The sequence below is a fragment of the Leptidea sinapis genome, chromosome 1 (genome assembly GCF_905404315.1).
Source record: "Leptidea sinapis chromosome 1, ilLepSina1.1, whole genome shotgun sequence".
Taxonomy (NCBI): domain Eukaryota; kingdom Metazoa; phylum Arthropoda; class Insecta; order Lepidoptera; family Pieridae; genus Leptidea; species Leptidea sinapis.
In genome coordinates this window covers 708112-723582 of record NC_066265.1, presented here as the reverse complement: position 1 = coordinate 723582, position 15471 = coordinate 708112, and the positions used below count along the sequence as shown (strand labels likewise).

At 33.5% G+C, this 15471-nt stretch overlaps 1 protein-coding gene across 1 annotated transcript in view; it reads right to left on the bottom strand.

Moving 5' to 3' along the window:
• LOC126979724 (acetylcholine receptor subunit alpha-like) overlaps nucleotides 1–15471 on the bottom strand; it is a 123838-nt gene that overhangs the window by 55434 nt on the left and 52933 nt on the right. The window contains exon 4 of the mRNA XM_050829221.1: nucleotides 13855–13970. Within this exon, the coding sequence (XP_050685178.1) occupies nucleotides 13855–13970 (116 nt within the window). The remainder of the gene's footprint in view (nucleotides 1–13854; nucleotides 13971–15471) is intronic.

Below are 15471 nucleotides of genomic sequence, written 5' to 3'. Positions count from 1 at the left end.
ATATAGTTATAGGTGAGATGTGCTTGAGTTGCACGTGCGATGTGAGGAGGCGAAGGGCGAAAGCGGGGCCGCGGTGGAAGGACACTGATTCCAAAAATAACAATAATCGTTACTAGAATTAGATTAATTAATTAGATTGTATAAACATTCGCAATTATTCTTATACTTTTTAGTGCATATTATCTATTGTTTTGGAATAGTATTTTTGAAGTCGTTTGTTTTTTTGTTAATTTTTATTATTTATTTATAAGATTGTTTATTTTGCATGGTCTTATAGCTTGTTTCAATAGCTTTCTGATACATCCACTCAAATCATCCTAATTGTAACCAATCTATTGCTACACGTAAAATAATACGACGCATACCAAAATCGCACCGCTCTGCACCCTACCGCGTGCAGATCAGAGAGCGCTGATTCTCTTATTTATGTTATGGTGAACTTGTTCAGCATAGGCTATGGATAGGGAAACTAGTTTAACCTAGTCTGTACCGGTTTGTCGTATCGCCTAAAGGATGAACTGATTTGGCTGATGATAAACTAGATTGTCCTAAGATAGGCTTTGGCCGGTAACTTACGTATAATAAAATCGTATTTAGGTAAAAACGTGTGTACTACAGACATTAAAGAACCCAAAGAAGTACCTACTTACTACGAATTTCTGTATGTTTGTCCGTTTGTATTTTTGTCTGTACATGTATGCTACATACATTTTTTTTCTTTTTACCGTAGGGTAAAAAATACTCAATAGATTTATTTCTTTTTCATAAATAAAAAAGTGGTCGCTAGATGCTGTCATCGTATGTCTCTTGCTGTTAGGCATTGTGCGTGATTACCTCAAAATAGAGGCTAGCTCTAAACTCAATTTTTTTCGACGTTTTCATAGGTGCCTATCTAGACCTATAAATGAGAGATCTAAGGTATTTTTGCTGTTTAGCAGCGTCCACGTAGACGAGGTCGCAGGCAGTAGCTACTCAATAGGCAATTTATTTATTTTTATTCTTCGTAATAATATAATTAATTTAATTTTTGTAGCCTTTACGTAAATGAAATTGTCATAAACCAAGTAACTAGACTAATTGATAGCTTCCGTCTCACTCACACGAGAAAAAGGTCAGCACACCCGGTGTGCTAAACAAACTTGACAGCGCCGCATAGATATCTTGTTTCCTTTTTATTTGCTTCTATAAAATAGCTAATAAATGTCGCAAAAAAAAAACAAATATATATATATATATATATGTATAGGATATCATCTGTCTCATGATGGCCACGGAAACCGATGTTTTGTTACTAAACTTGGTCTATGGTAATTGTTATCAATATAAGGTTTTCGAAAACGGCAGTAGTCTAAAAAAAAACTAAATTTATAGGTCTAGAATAGTCTAGTGCCTCTTGCTGCTAGACAACCGATGAAAACAGGCCAGGTTTATTACTCGAGTGGGCGTGACAAACTACGTCTGACACTCTCGATTTGTGTGTCACTTTCTGTTAGTGCGCGTGCATCGCTCAAAATACAGGTTAGCTCTCAACCTCAATTTTTTTCGACGTTTTCACAGCCTTAGCAGTTAGTTATTTATGCAACTGTTGTGTGATAAGGGGTATTAAAACACGAATGTGGGTTTAATAAATAATAGTATCACATGAGTGTTTTAATACCTAATTATCAACAGTTGCATACAAGACTTTATCTACACCCATAATATTAATCCTCTAAAAGATTTTTTACGGCGCGCGATGTCGAACGCGTGTAAACGAAAATGTGCTTTTCTTGGCCATACGCTAACTGTTTCAGAATCTTTAATTGAGGTTATAAAGCATGGGTGTAGATAAAAAATTATACATTTATCTTCCGCTAGAACTAAAATACGAATCCCAGAAACATGACAACAATATTTATATATTTACTAGCTGACCCGGCAGACTTCGTACTGCCTCTATCGATAAAGACCTAAACTTTTGTATAAAATAAACTTAAAATAAAAAAGGAATCTTTTTTTTATTAAAACAAATAAAATAATGCTCGGTATGAATGAAATCTTATTATTATTTTCGATAAATTACACATGATGTTGCTTAATTACAAAACAGAGTTTTCCTGAAATAATGGCTATTTATAAGGTTTCAATTGATATTGAAAGACACATACAGTTATGAAAGAGTCTGTTAATCAATTTAAAGCTTTCTGATAAACTATACTTTTTGTTTTGTTTTGCGGTTAGGTTCAGAAATTTAATTTTTTGACATAACTTAAGAATTATCAATCCACACATAGCTTGTTGTCAAATGTCAAATAAGATTGTTTGCGTTTAGAAATTTAATTTGTGACAAAACTTAAGATTTATCAATCTACATAAAAATAATCTGATGGATAGTTGGCAACTGTAGTTTATCTTCCTACTATAGTTACCTCAAATTAAGTATAATTTTTACCTCCTGAGAAAGTTAGAAAGATATAAAAATTCTAATTAGTTATTTATTTAGATTTCTGAACAACGGGGGGCACATCAAAGGAAAATGAAAATCGTTGTTTTTATTTATTTATTCCGAGCATTTTTATATTTATTCACCGTTTAAACCTTCTCAAAAATTTTTCTAAATAATTTCATAAAACTACTAAAAATATTTACTTTTCTTCTTTACATTTGTTTGTATTGTATCTAAGTTTTCTTAAAACAATTTAAATGTCCAATAAATTCATGATACCCTATTACTCAGCTCAATATAAATTCATCTTTTAATTATAAAAGCATAAATCATGGAACGGAAGAAGTCGAAATGAGAATAACAATTTTGTCATTCCCATCCAAAGTTAATTCTGGAAGCATCTAAATAGAAACCATCTATTTAGGCCAAGGTCCCTGTTTCTGAACATTATTACAGACATTCCCAAATTGCTTATATTTCCCTCTTTACGAAGTAATTCTTTCAAAGCGCCATTTCATTTTGTTTCCTGATATTGATTATTTATGGTTTTATTATCAAGTATTTTATATAACAAAGGATAAATATGCCCCATAGCTATTTGGGGCATAAAAATTAAAAAAAAAAACGTTTTCGATAATATCTTGTGAAATGTTTACCAATAAATCTCATAAAATTTGATTTTTTTAGATGTGTACAGTTCCACTGCAATTTAAAACCCAATTGATGGTTTTAATAAAAACACCAATTTACAAAAAAGACACGTATATGAATGGTATTAAAACCTACTAAATAATTACAAAGAATTGTAATTTTTTTTACATTTCACATTATTTTTTTAACATATATGATTCGTTTATGCTTTTAACGGTTCAAACATATCTGATGGCTAGGAATAAGACCAGCTCCTTAGCAACACCGACTTACGTAGTAGCTTTACACACTCTCTTATTCGCACTACTTTTTACAAAGAAAAACTGACGTCAAATATACATATAAGACTTAGATTAGGAATTGGTCTGCGCTCCAACTAGATACCGCAGGCGTAGTCGCAAAGTGCGGCTACTAATACTGCGCCCAAGTGGATGAACTTGAGCCAGTCTCGAACAATGTGAGACGTTGACGTGCCACATGTTCTGTTAAACTTTGCTAATAATTGAAACTTAAATGCAGGGTTGCGTAGTAAGACTTTGTAAAAATAATACCTACTACTAGAAATAAGGTAGATACTGGGATCACATATCATCAGTAAGTATTTTTGTATTTTATTAATTTCAATGTAAAATAGCACAAAGCATATTTTGTCCCAAATTTGAAAGATGACCTTGAGTGTCAAGATGCCACGCACACCAGCATCTAATAGTTGCCGTAATAAAAAAGCTATTGTTCTTAGGTAGTGTGGATTATAGATGGAGCGCAGCGGAGATCAATCCTTAACCTATGATTATAAATTAATTTAACCCGTTTATAGCTCCCGAGGTCCTCAATTATTGAAAATTCCATAATTGTTGTATAACCAACACATGAACAAATAATTATCATAATCAGAATTCAAGTAAGACATACACAAAAATACAGATCAATTGAGAAGCTCTTCCTTTTTTTAATCGTATTAAACAAATTTTAAGAAAAAAATAAACAACCGACTTCAGAATAAACTATTCCATAACAATAAAATATGATATTTTGAAGTCGGTTTATTTTTCGTTATTTTTACTGATTCTGAAGTACACTAGCAAATATGTCTGAACTTGTGAAGACCTACTAAACGTGCTACTCATATGAGACAGCGCCGTTTAAATAAAATAAATGAAGTCAGGGAGATAAGCCTATCTCAACAGATTTATTCCTTATTTTAGACTTATATAGTCTTCTTCTTTTCTCAAATGGACCAAATAGAAATTCGACCACACGAGAAGCACCAGATTCCCATTAAAAAAAGAATTATCGAAATAGGTTCACCCAGTCGAAAGTTCTGAGGTAACAAACAAAAAAAAATAAAGTTGAAATGTGAACCTCATCCTATTTTGAAGTCGATTCAAAATAATATTGAATTTGCCCATCTTTCAGGCGTAAGTAAAGTGTTAACATAACTCGCATTAACTTGACTTAACACACTGGTGCTTCGCTAAGTGTTTTTGTAACTTCTGCGAAAGTAACCTGAGAGCCAGTATAAATATGTCACTGGAAATTATTATTGGCACAAGTAAGTCTCGCAAATAATGTCGGGAGAAATTGTTATTTACAACCATACTGTATTTTTACTAGATATTTTGTGTGCCTATAAACATTATTTATAGTTTGATAGAACGCACATCCACTTAAAATGAAAGTTATTATACAAATGATTTAAGTTTTCTTTAGTGTTAATCCCTCCAAAGCGGAATTAACACTAAAGAAAACTTAATTCATTTGTATAATTATGGATTTCCGCAAAGTAACACCTACTTCAATAAAATAAAGTTATTATATCTTTTTATAATCGCTAATATTTCATTACTCACAAAATTCCTTTATTTATTAACGGTGTGTGTGGATAATGCGTCTACTATACTTCATAAATCTTATTTTGAATTAATTTACATTAACCTTTTTGACTTACACGTGTAAGGCATTGACTATTTGACATTTGAGTAATTTTGTTGCATCACTTTACATAATATATTGTGATTGAAATAGTTTGTAATACGATATAGGTGTAAATGCTGGCCTAAAAGAGTGACAATGAGTTTTTTGCTACTTCTTCTCATTTAACCTCCACCTTTTACGAAGTGGCGGTAACTTTTGATTAGGATATCATCAAATTAGCATATCATCCCCACCATGTGGATGTGTGGTGGTCCTCCACAGTGCGCTTTTCAAGGAGCTTTCTAACACTTACTACAAAGCTGTGGAATGAGCTTCCTTCTGCGGTGTTTACGAGATGATGCCACATGGGTACCTTCAAAAAAAGCGTGTACACCTTCCTTAAAGGCCGACAACGCTCCTGTGATTCCTCTGGCGTTACAGAAGAACGTGGTAGGCGGTGATCACTTAACATCAGGTGACCCGTACGCGCGTTTGTTCGCTTTCTTTTATAAAAGAGTTGACAAGAATAATAATAATATAATATTATGATGATGTTATAAATAGATCAGGTAAATTACTTTCGAGACGTTTTTCATCTGTAGTTGTATTTGTATATTTACAGGAATTCTAAAGTTGGAATTTAAATGTCCTTGTACACTGAGAAAAATAAGGTTCATTACATTTTGATAAAGAAAATATATTGACAATCAAAAAACAAACAGTGAGTGTCAAATAAATATCGTTTAAGTATATTAGTTAAGCACCTGGCTTTGAGAATTATAAAGAAATATAAATGTATTAGTTTATTTATTTGCTGACTGTACACACAAATCCAAAAACGAATCTAACGGTACTTATAGGATATTAGAAGCATATTATTGCTAATGGAAATAGAATAAGGCTCCAAATTATAGAGGATATCAAGACAAATGCATTACACAAACAAGAAAATATGACTAAGCATGACTCAGCAAATGTGAAATAAACTTGCTATTTATTACTCCTCGAAGTCAGAGGACATTAAGACATACAATGTACCAAATAGAGTCTATTTTAGAGCATCAAGATAACATCGAGGCAATCATTAATTTAAAAGCTCGTTAATTTGTCGGATTCCGGCGCAAGATCGAGATTTTCTGAGTCATGAACATGAATACAGCCAATGTCTTCAAAATTGAATAAATAAAATATATACTTGTTTTTATACATTCAAGAAACAAGGTTTAGATCTTAAGCAACATATCAAGAAAATCTGAGACTTGTCTGGAAGTTCAAATCATCTTTACGCAACAACAAAATAGTGTCGCGTAGCAACGCTTCGACGTGTATGACGAGAGTTGTCAAACTTCATATCGTGCAGCAACGTACATGCCGAGAGTTATCAAACTTCAATACATTGATAATTTCAACAGCTCCATCAGCGATACTCGTAGCTCAGCGGAAAAGTGTATACTTTAGACGCTGTAGACCCGGGTTCGATACACCTACCAGTGTATGGAATTTTTTGGGTTTTTTAAAGTTACTGGAAATTTCTAGTAAGTTCAAGATCAAATTGAACAGAGTAAAGAGGATGGAAAATGTGTAAGCAGGATAAAAATAGTAAAAAAGAAATTTCTGGTACAATTTAAATTTAAAGATGGAATGGGAGAATCATTTGGAAAATAGAACAGATCCGGGGGTATATAAGCCGTACTTAGCGTAGCCTACGGCAGTTCTAGTTCTGACTCGAAAGTGTAAAGAAGAAGTAGTGAAAAGTGGAAAGTGATATAGGAAGAAGAAGATAGAAGAGACGTAGTGTTCGGTGCGGTGTGACGCGTTAAAGGTACCGCCGCCGACAATCGGAACAGCGACAGACCTGCGAAGTGCATGTTCAGAAAAGGGAAAGCAAATATAGACTCGTTCCTATTAGTATTATTTCCAATCCCTGACCCACTCTCGTGTCAATAGAATATCAATACAAAGTAATTGATCTTCCATTAACACGAAGAAATAGCACTAAGGACTTCGATTAAGGATTGGTCTCGGCAGCTGGTCGCTCCAACTAAGAACAATAGCTTTTTTATTACGGCAACTATTAGATGCTTATGTGCGTGGTATCTTCACACTCAATGGCATCTTTCAAATTTTGTTACAGACGCTTCGTGTTATTTTACATTGAAATTAATAAAATACTTACTGATGATATGACGTGATCCTCGTGTCTTTCTTATTTGACATTACAAGTTATCATTCTCTTGATATTACTTCTTGTAGTATTATTTTTTACAAAGTTTTACTACGCAACCCGGCATTTTAGTTTCAATTATAAGCAAAGTTTAACAGAACATGTCACCCAACGTCACACATTGTTCGAGACTGGCTCGAGTTGGTCGTAGTATTCATTGCCGCACACGCAATAACTGAAAGTGCTTATAGGAATCTAGGTTTCGTTATACGTTCATGTAAACCTGTTTCAAGTTTTAGAGTATATAAAAGTTCTTTATTTCTCATATGTTCGTAGTGTCTTAGAATACTACTGCCCCGAACGTACATCTTTATTCATACAATTTAGAGTCCCGAATAAGCGTACAAACACAGTAGGTACAAGGCATTAATGTCCCAATAACTCACTCTATCTATACCCAGAATTTGATGGTCTGCCGTACCCTTAGTAGCTGTAGTAAAAATTTCTTACCAACAGCTATATTCCTCCATTCTAAAAACTCTTTCAAAAAGCAATTTTTTTTTTATATTTTTAATGTAGTGGTGGATAATTACTTAAGAGCCCTCAAGGTGTACGCGCTCTTTTTGAAGGCACCCATGGCGTACCGTCTCGAGGAACACCGCACAAGGAAGTTCATTCCACAGCTTTTGGTGGTAGAAAGCTCCTTGAAAGCCGCACTGTGGAGGACTGCCACACATCCAGATCGTGGAGATGATATCTTAATTATTGGCGTGTCGTGCGAGGGTGGAATTCGGTGGTAGTAATAGCAAAACATGTTGTACCTTAAATACTGTGAATCTGTAATTTACAGTCGGACTAAGCATAATAGTTTGTTGTCAGTTTACTTTTCATGAGCTCTTAGTTCAATAGAAATAATAATAAATACTTGGAATTAAACTATTATTTTATTATTCATATCCTGATATACGCCATTAAATAGTTGAGAAACCAGCATGTCCCTGGGCCACTAAAATGGGCCATAAAGGTCTCTTGTACCACCAAATTTTCCACAGACTTTTTTCATCACTTTTTTTCAATTGAAACGATGAATAAATAGTTATCTTTCAATTAATGTATTAAGTTAAATTTTGATAAATTTAAAACTAAATAACTGATTCCAATAAATGAATATTTTTGTGTTTTTTTACTCTAGATAGACTGTGACACAATTTTTTTTTAGAAAACAATATTTTTTATGAACGATGCTGGATACGCACCCACGACCTCTGGCGTTCCGTGCCAGTGCTCTGCCAACTGAGCTAACCGTTCGAGTGACGTATCGTCATAAAATCTTGTATACTTTGTTCAACTCTCAGGTTGTTTATTGGTGTATTAATCCTAGAAATAAGGGTTATCACTTTAAAAACAAAACAAATTGTTACAGCTGCGAAAACGGTGAAAAAATTTACGTTGACTGTTTTAAATCTATTTTGAGTAAAGCAGGCATACTAACATAAGGTGACACACAAATCGAGAGTGTAAGACGTAGCTTGTCACGCACACTAAAGTAATAAACCTGGCCTGTTTTCATCGGTTGTCTAGCAGCAAGAGGCTCTGTCTAGACATATAAATGATCTAAGTTATACTCATTTTATTCTAGTCAGAGGTCCAAGAGACATTATACTGAAAAATAATTCTAGAATTGTAAGACAGGCTGATGGTATTAATTTGAATTAAAATTCAGTTAACCCAACTTCTAGTTGCTTTCTGCTTTTATTACGTTCCATTAGTTAAAACTGTAATACTTTCATTTGTCCAAGAGACACGTTTATCACCCATTATGTAGGGATTTTTAATTGAGACCTATTTTAAATTACTAGAAGCACTTTTATAAATAAATAAGGAAGCCTAAAAGTAATAACTTATTTTTTAAATAATAATTCCTAGAATGCCAAAAAATTTTGTCTGACCCAAATTATAAAAATCTTTCCGGAAAACATAAGACAACTCAAATTTTATGATAATCATATTATTTTTTTTAGCTTATTTCTGTTTGATTCGACTTATATCTATAAATATACAAATGATTTAAGTTTTCTTTAGTGTTAATTCCCCCATTACATCATTTGTATAATTATGGATTTCCACAAAGTAACCCCTAAATCAATTTTTTTTTTATATCCATAAAGGCAGAATAATATTGACAGAACTATGCCTGGAAACTGAAAAAAAACCCACACCAAGAAATCTACGTTAAGGAATAATACGAAATGGAATTGAATGGAAAACAATGTGAAATATTATAAATATACTAGCTGACCCAGCAAACGTTGTATTGCCGATATTAAAATCGCGATACAAAAGTAACTGTTGATCGAAGATAGGTGAAAATTTGAAGTTGTATGTATTTTTTAATGCCGACTCATAATCAACAAATTTAAAAACAAAAATGTAAAAAAAAAAATTTGGTGTGGTATGTAAACAACCCTTAACATTTGAAGGGATGAAAAAAGATGTCCGATTCTCAGACCTACCCAATATGCACTCAAAATTTCATGAGAATCGGTCAAGCCGTTTCGGAGGAGTTCAATGTTTAACACCATGACACGAGATTTTTATATACTAGATCTAACTTTTCTCAGTGTCGAAGACAAAACAACAATATAAAGCTATCAATACACGCAAGCATTAATTAAAAAAATGTGACAGAGTTTTTATTACGAGGTACAAAAGCTTATTCAAAGTGAAATGCTTAAGTAAGCGCATTAATTGTACCCACAAGACGGGAACGATACCATTGAAGAGGGCAGTCTTGTTGCTAAATCATTTTTTGCCGGGAAAGGTATGGACACACCTTGTTTCAATTATATACTTTTTTTTTACAAATTAAGGGACGAGACGAGCATGCCGTTCAGCTGATGGTAATTGATACGCCCTACCTATTACATTTATTTATTATTATTTATTTCTATATATTTATTATTTTTTATTATACAATGCAGTGCCGCCCAGGATTCTTGAAAAACTCAAAAATATTGAGCGGCACTACAATTGCGCTCGTCACCTTGAGAGATAAGTGTTGAGTCTCATGTGCCAAGTAATTTCACTAGCTGCGGCGCCCTTGCGGTACTCATAATCTAGCCGGCTTCCTTTGCAAAGGAGCCTCCCACTGGTACTACAATAATTTTGCTACTTTGCATTAAAAAGATTCCGTGCATCGTAAACAGAACCCTTAGGCTGTTTGTCCATTGCTACCGTCACCGGGTCGTCACCAAGATTGAGAGTTCCGTCACTTTGTTGTAGCTGTGCGTAAAGACACAAATATCGTGCCAAACATTTATTTGCATAATTTTATCTTTGGACGCATTAGTTTTATCCCACAAACATTATTTACATTGTACAAGTTATATTAATGAATAAAAGTCATATTTAAATTACTTAGCCATTTTTATTTACTTATCTAATATATTTTTGAAATAAATAATCAAAATCTTTTACTCACTTCGGCCCGTCACAATCTTGGGCCGAGTTCTAGCGGAAACACCGAAGTAAGGCCGCGCAAGCACTGCGAATAAAAATCCGCGCGGATTATTTTTGCGGATTAAAAACCGCGCAGTAAATTTCAACTAGCACACGCTGCGGTGAAAATTCCTCGCGATTGGAGTCAGTTTGTACTCAGTTCTCAGGCGAGACGCATGTAAATGGAGAACAACCCATAATTATTTTCCTTTGTATTAATTATTTTGCTTATAATTGTTTTGGTTTGAAGGGCGCCGTAGCTAGTGCTAGCTAATGAAACTTAACAAGTCTCAATGTAACGAAGGCAATTGTGATGTCGCTCATAATTTTGGGTTCTATCAAAAATCTTGAGCGGCACTGTATTGGAATGAGCAGAACATAATATCATTTGTTATCAGGTAACGGCTAGCTTGTCTCATCACATGTTCTCGTAAAAAATAGATTTACGCTGACAGTACCAAGTAATTAACGAAACATGCGGTTAATTTCTAGCAGATTATCTTTTTGAATAAACTTCGCATAAATCGTATTATTCGGATCAACGCTACTTGTGTTAATCATGTGGATAATTATTGTCGGCTAAAGCAGCTTAGAGCTGTGTAAGCCACTTAGAGTTACGAAACCGACTTATACAATACGTTGTAAGCAATGTTATCAGTATTATCCACAAAGTCGATCAAATGCGCATGTTATCCTAGTAAGTAAATTTTCATTAGAAATCCTTTGATTACGTTGGCGTTGTACTTAAAAGGCAGAAAAGGCATTTATTTTCACAAAATTGATTCCTTTTGAATTCTTTTTGATGTCTTTTCTAATACTAATATCGATTCGGAAACAAATGGCGCTCTGAGAGATAAGAAGCAGCACCAGTCTATCAGATCACTTAGATATTCAGCTGTGGAGCAGTAGGATTTACAACAGAGCCATTTTTTAATTATAGATAATGTCTGAACAGTGGCTGGGACTTTATTATAAAAGTATACATTGACCCTTAAAACTATTATGTCTCTTATGAAGCTAGAATTAGGTACAAGCAATCCCTTATTTCTAGTGTTATAATAATGAAAATCACTATAAAGATCAAAAAGGTCACGATATTTGTGAAAGTATAATAAATTGTCATAAATATACTGACAATGATCACAATATTTATTTCTAAATATTTTTCTTTGAGTGACTGTCTATAACCAAGCAATTTAGCACGAACAGCTCTTTAGCAGACTTATTTTTGAATTGTCATTTCACAAATGAAAAAAAAAATTAAACATTGCTCTCGTCATTTTAATAATTTGCACGTTTGTAATGTTATAAATACAATTATAGTCCCACAAGCTTATCTGACCTGGTGAGCGCATCGCTGCGCGTGTACGCGACACCACCGGTAAAAATAAATTTTGCAATAAAGTGAGTAAACGTTTAACAAAAATGTATTGGTCCAAATTTTGAAATGAACTGAAAAGATTATCCAATCCGATTCATTTACCAGTGGGAGGCTCCTTTGCACAGGAGGCCGGCTAGATTATGGGCACCACAACGGCGCCTATTTCTGCCGTGAAGCAGTAATATGTAAGCATTACTGTGTTTCGGTCAGAAGGGCGCCGTAGCTAGTGAAATTACTGGGCAAATGAGACAACATCTTATGTCTCAAGGTGACGTGCGCAGTTGTAGTGCCGCTCAGAATTTTTGGGTTTTTCAAGAATCCTGAGTGGCACTGAATTGTAATAGGCAGGACGTATTAATAACCATCAGCTGAACGTCCTCCTCGTCTTTCCCCTTATTATCATAAAAAAATAATAAAAAAACACATTTCAAAATAGTTCCTCTTTTGGCCACTGGGCTAGATAAGTTTGTAGCACTCTATGTACGTCGCATGGATAGATAATTTCTACGTGGTACTAGAACCTTCAAATTGTATGTTGCTGATATTTAAAGAGATTGAAAGCCTGAAAAGATATACTTATTAATACTGTAGTGTTTCAATTCTGTAGCAATTCTAAATATTGCGAAAGTAGAATAGTAAAACAAGACAAAAAAATGTTAATTGTTTAACTGGTTAATTATTTTTCATTAGCAAATAAAGTTAAATCTCATAATAATATTAAACAAGAATACAGTAATGTTTTTGTCAATAAATATTTTATCATTATCTAGTGTGTACACAGCATTACAAAAATGGCGACTATATTTAATAGCCACTGAGGCCTACGTAGCGAGGAAAAGAACCTCAAGTGAAATCATGATAAATTATTATTGTTCATTCCATGATGTATTTATATCAGATTTTATTACACTGTAATAAGAAACAGACGGCTCTTCGATACATTATTTTTTTAATGAATCACTTTAATATAAGTGAACTGAATCTGAATTTTGTTTTACTTGCGATATTTGTGTGTTTGGTCGGGTCAAATTTTGCAACTGGATTTTAATGCTACTATTATTATTAAAGTAAATAGTTGAGATTTTATGTACTCAGATATCTTTCTTAATTTTAAAGTAATTATTTTAAAATGCTTGTGTGGTAAATTATAACATAAATGATTTTCTTAATGTTACCACAGATTGGGAATGGAGCGAACACCCTCAGGCTATTTAATTATATATTCTTATTGTACGATATTACATTGTAATCCATATTTTTATAGAAAAAAGCCCGCTGAATTTTATGCGCCCGTTCATCGCTTACTATTTCGGATGGGTGGTATTTTTTTTACGTTCAATAAATGATTTTAAATACTATTTCGAATTAAAATATTTGACAGTTGTCAAGACCGATAGAAGTAAAAAATTAAAAGGTATTAAATTTTAAATTTCATAATGTTTAATAACAATTAAGTTATTAATTTCAATTTATTTGTAAAACTTATTTTCAATAATATATTCATTTAACAAAAACACTATTTCAATAATACACAGTATATACACATTGAACTTTACACTAAATCCATTCAATTTCACTGATAAAATAAACACAGTTAGATATTAGATATTGTACAAAACGTCAGCTGTATAGCGACAGGTATACCGCTATAAGGATTTCGGTGACACGAACTTTTTATTTATTTATCGCGCTATTCATGAGCATATCGGTGATGCGAACCCATAAGATTTTGCCTACCAAAAATGACCAAAGCGGCTAAAGAGGTTTCACTTAAATAACAAATTGTAAAGTTTAGATAATCGTAAATACAATACAACTTACCTAACAGCTGGAACTTCTAGGATGTCCCATTCAACTGACATATAGAACTCTGAGAGGTCCACTCCTACGATGACTATGTTGCTCCCAGCCTGTTCATCCATGTGTCTGAGATCCACCTGCATCACAACTTAACGGTATATCTTTACATATTGCTTTATCAAACGACAACATTAATTATCATCATAAGAAATAATCGTTGTTTCTTTTTTTAAAGGCAGACAGGCAAGAGGTTCAACTGATGGTAGCTAAGCGGAAACTAGTTGCCCATGGATATTTGAAGTATTAGTGGTCAAAAGATGCACGGCCGGCCTTTAAGTGGGAGTATGTTCTGAGCTCGAAAGCCCTTAAGTTACGGATACGCCGTTCTAGAATACTGCAGCTTGCAAATGACTCCACAAAGAGGCTGTGAGAGACAAAAGGTTATAAATCAAAACACGGGGTTGTGTTGAAGTAAAGTCTGGTGGTGAAATTTGATTTCCAGTCCTAAGTAATGTAATTTTGAGAGATGACTCATTAAAAAAATGGAATTTTGGTATTCGTTAGGAAAACCTTAAGGATGGAAAATTATGATTGGAAGGCATAAAGTACACGGTAACATTAAATTTGTCAAATATTTCATTACACGCCCGCACATTGACGTCAATGAGGATGAATTTATTTTATTATGTCACTCTGGAATAATATAGAATTAATGGAAACCTTAGAGCAGTGATTCCTTCATAAGTTACAAAAAGACGGACAAAGTTTGACCATAAATGATAGAGTTGCTTAGTATAATTGAATCAACGAACACTATTCTTAGCTGTCAACTGTGAATGTGTAGATAACTAGCTTCTACTAGTAACCTTGTTTAAGTACAATTGTATCACGCGCCTTCAAGAAATCTTTTAAAATAGGAATTTAATTTATTTTTCTGTTCTCTTGGCGAATGCAGAAATTTTAAGATAATTGGTTTAGTTAGCTAGGACGTTCTAGCTACAATAAATACAAACGAATAATGTAATATTCGCATTTAAAATATTTTTAAAATGTATTTAATGCCCTTTAATAGTATGTATTTAAAATTAGCACAATAATAATAAAATTACTAGATCGGAATGACTGCCCTAAAGTATTACAACAGCGAGAGATCTGTCAATTTCTCCGGAACAAAAGAGAGATTTGAAGCGAATGGGATGTCTATATATTGGTGGTAGAAATACAGCTGTTGGATGTTATTTGGTATTAAATCAATAGGTAAAATAGGTTGAGGAAGGATAAACGATACGACCCTTTGTACGATCTATGGTTAATTTTATTGCTTCCTTGAGCTTGTGAGGTCCTGGTGATCTGTAATACAGGTCAACCTACTTCAGACAGCAGCTCCTCACAAAATACCATCTGTTAAAATATGTAACACTACTGTACTGTTTTAGCTTTAAGAGGTGTGAGGAGAAAATTAATAGATGGATAGAAATAGACCCAGGGACAAGTATAGAGCATACTCCCACTTTAAGGGTCAGCAACGCATATCTTAACCCTGGTTGCGGATGTACATGGGTTACCTTATCATTGCCCGTCTCGTTACAACCAGCTTAAAGAATCAGTAATGGATTTATCTTCTTATAGGGCCTCTTC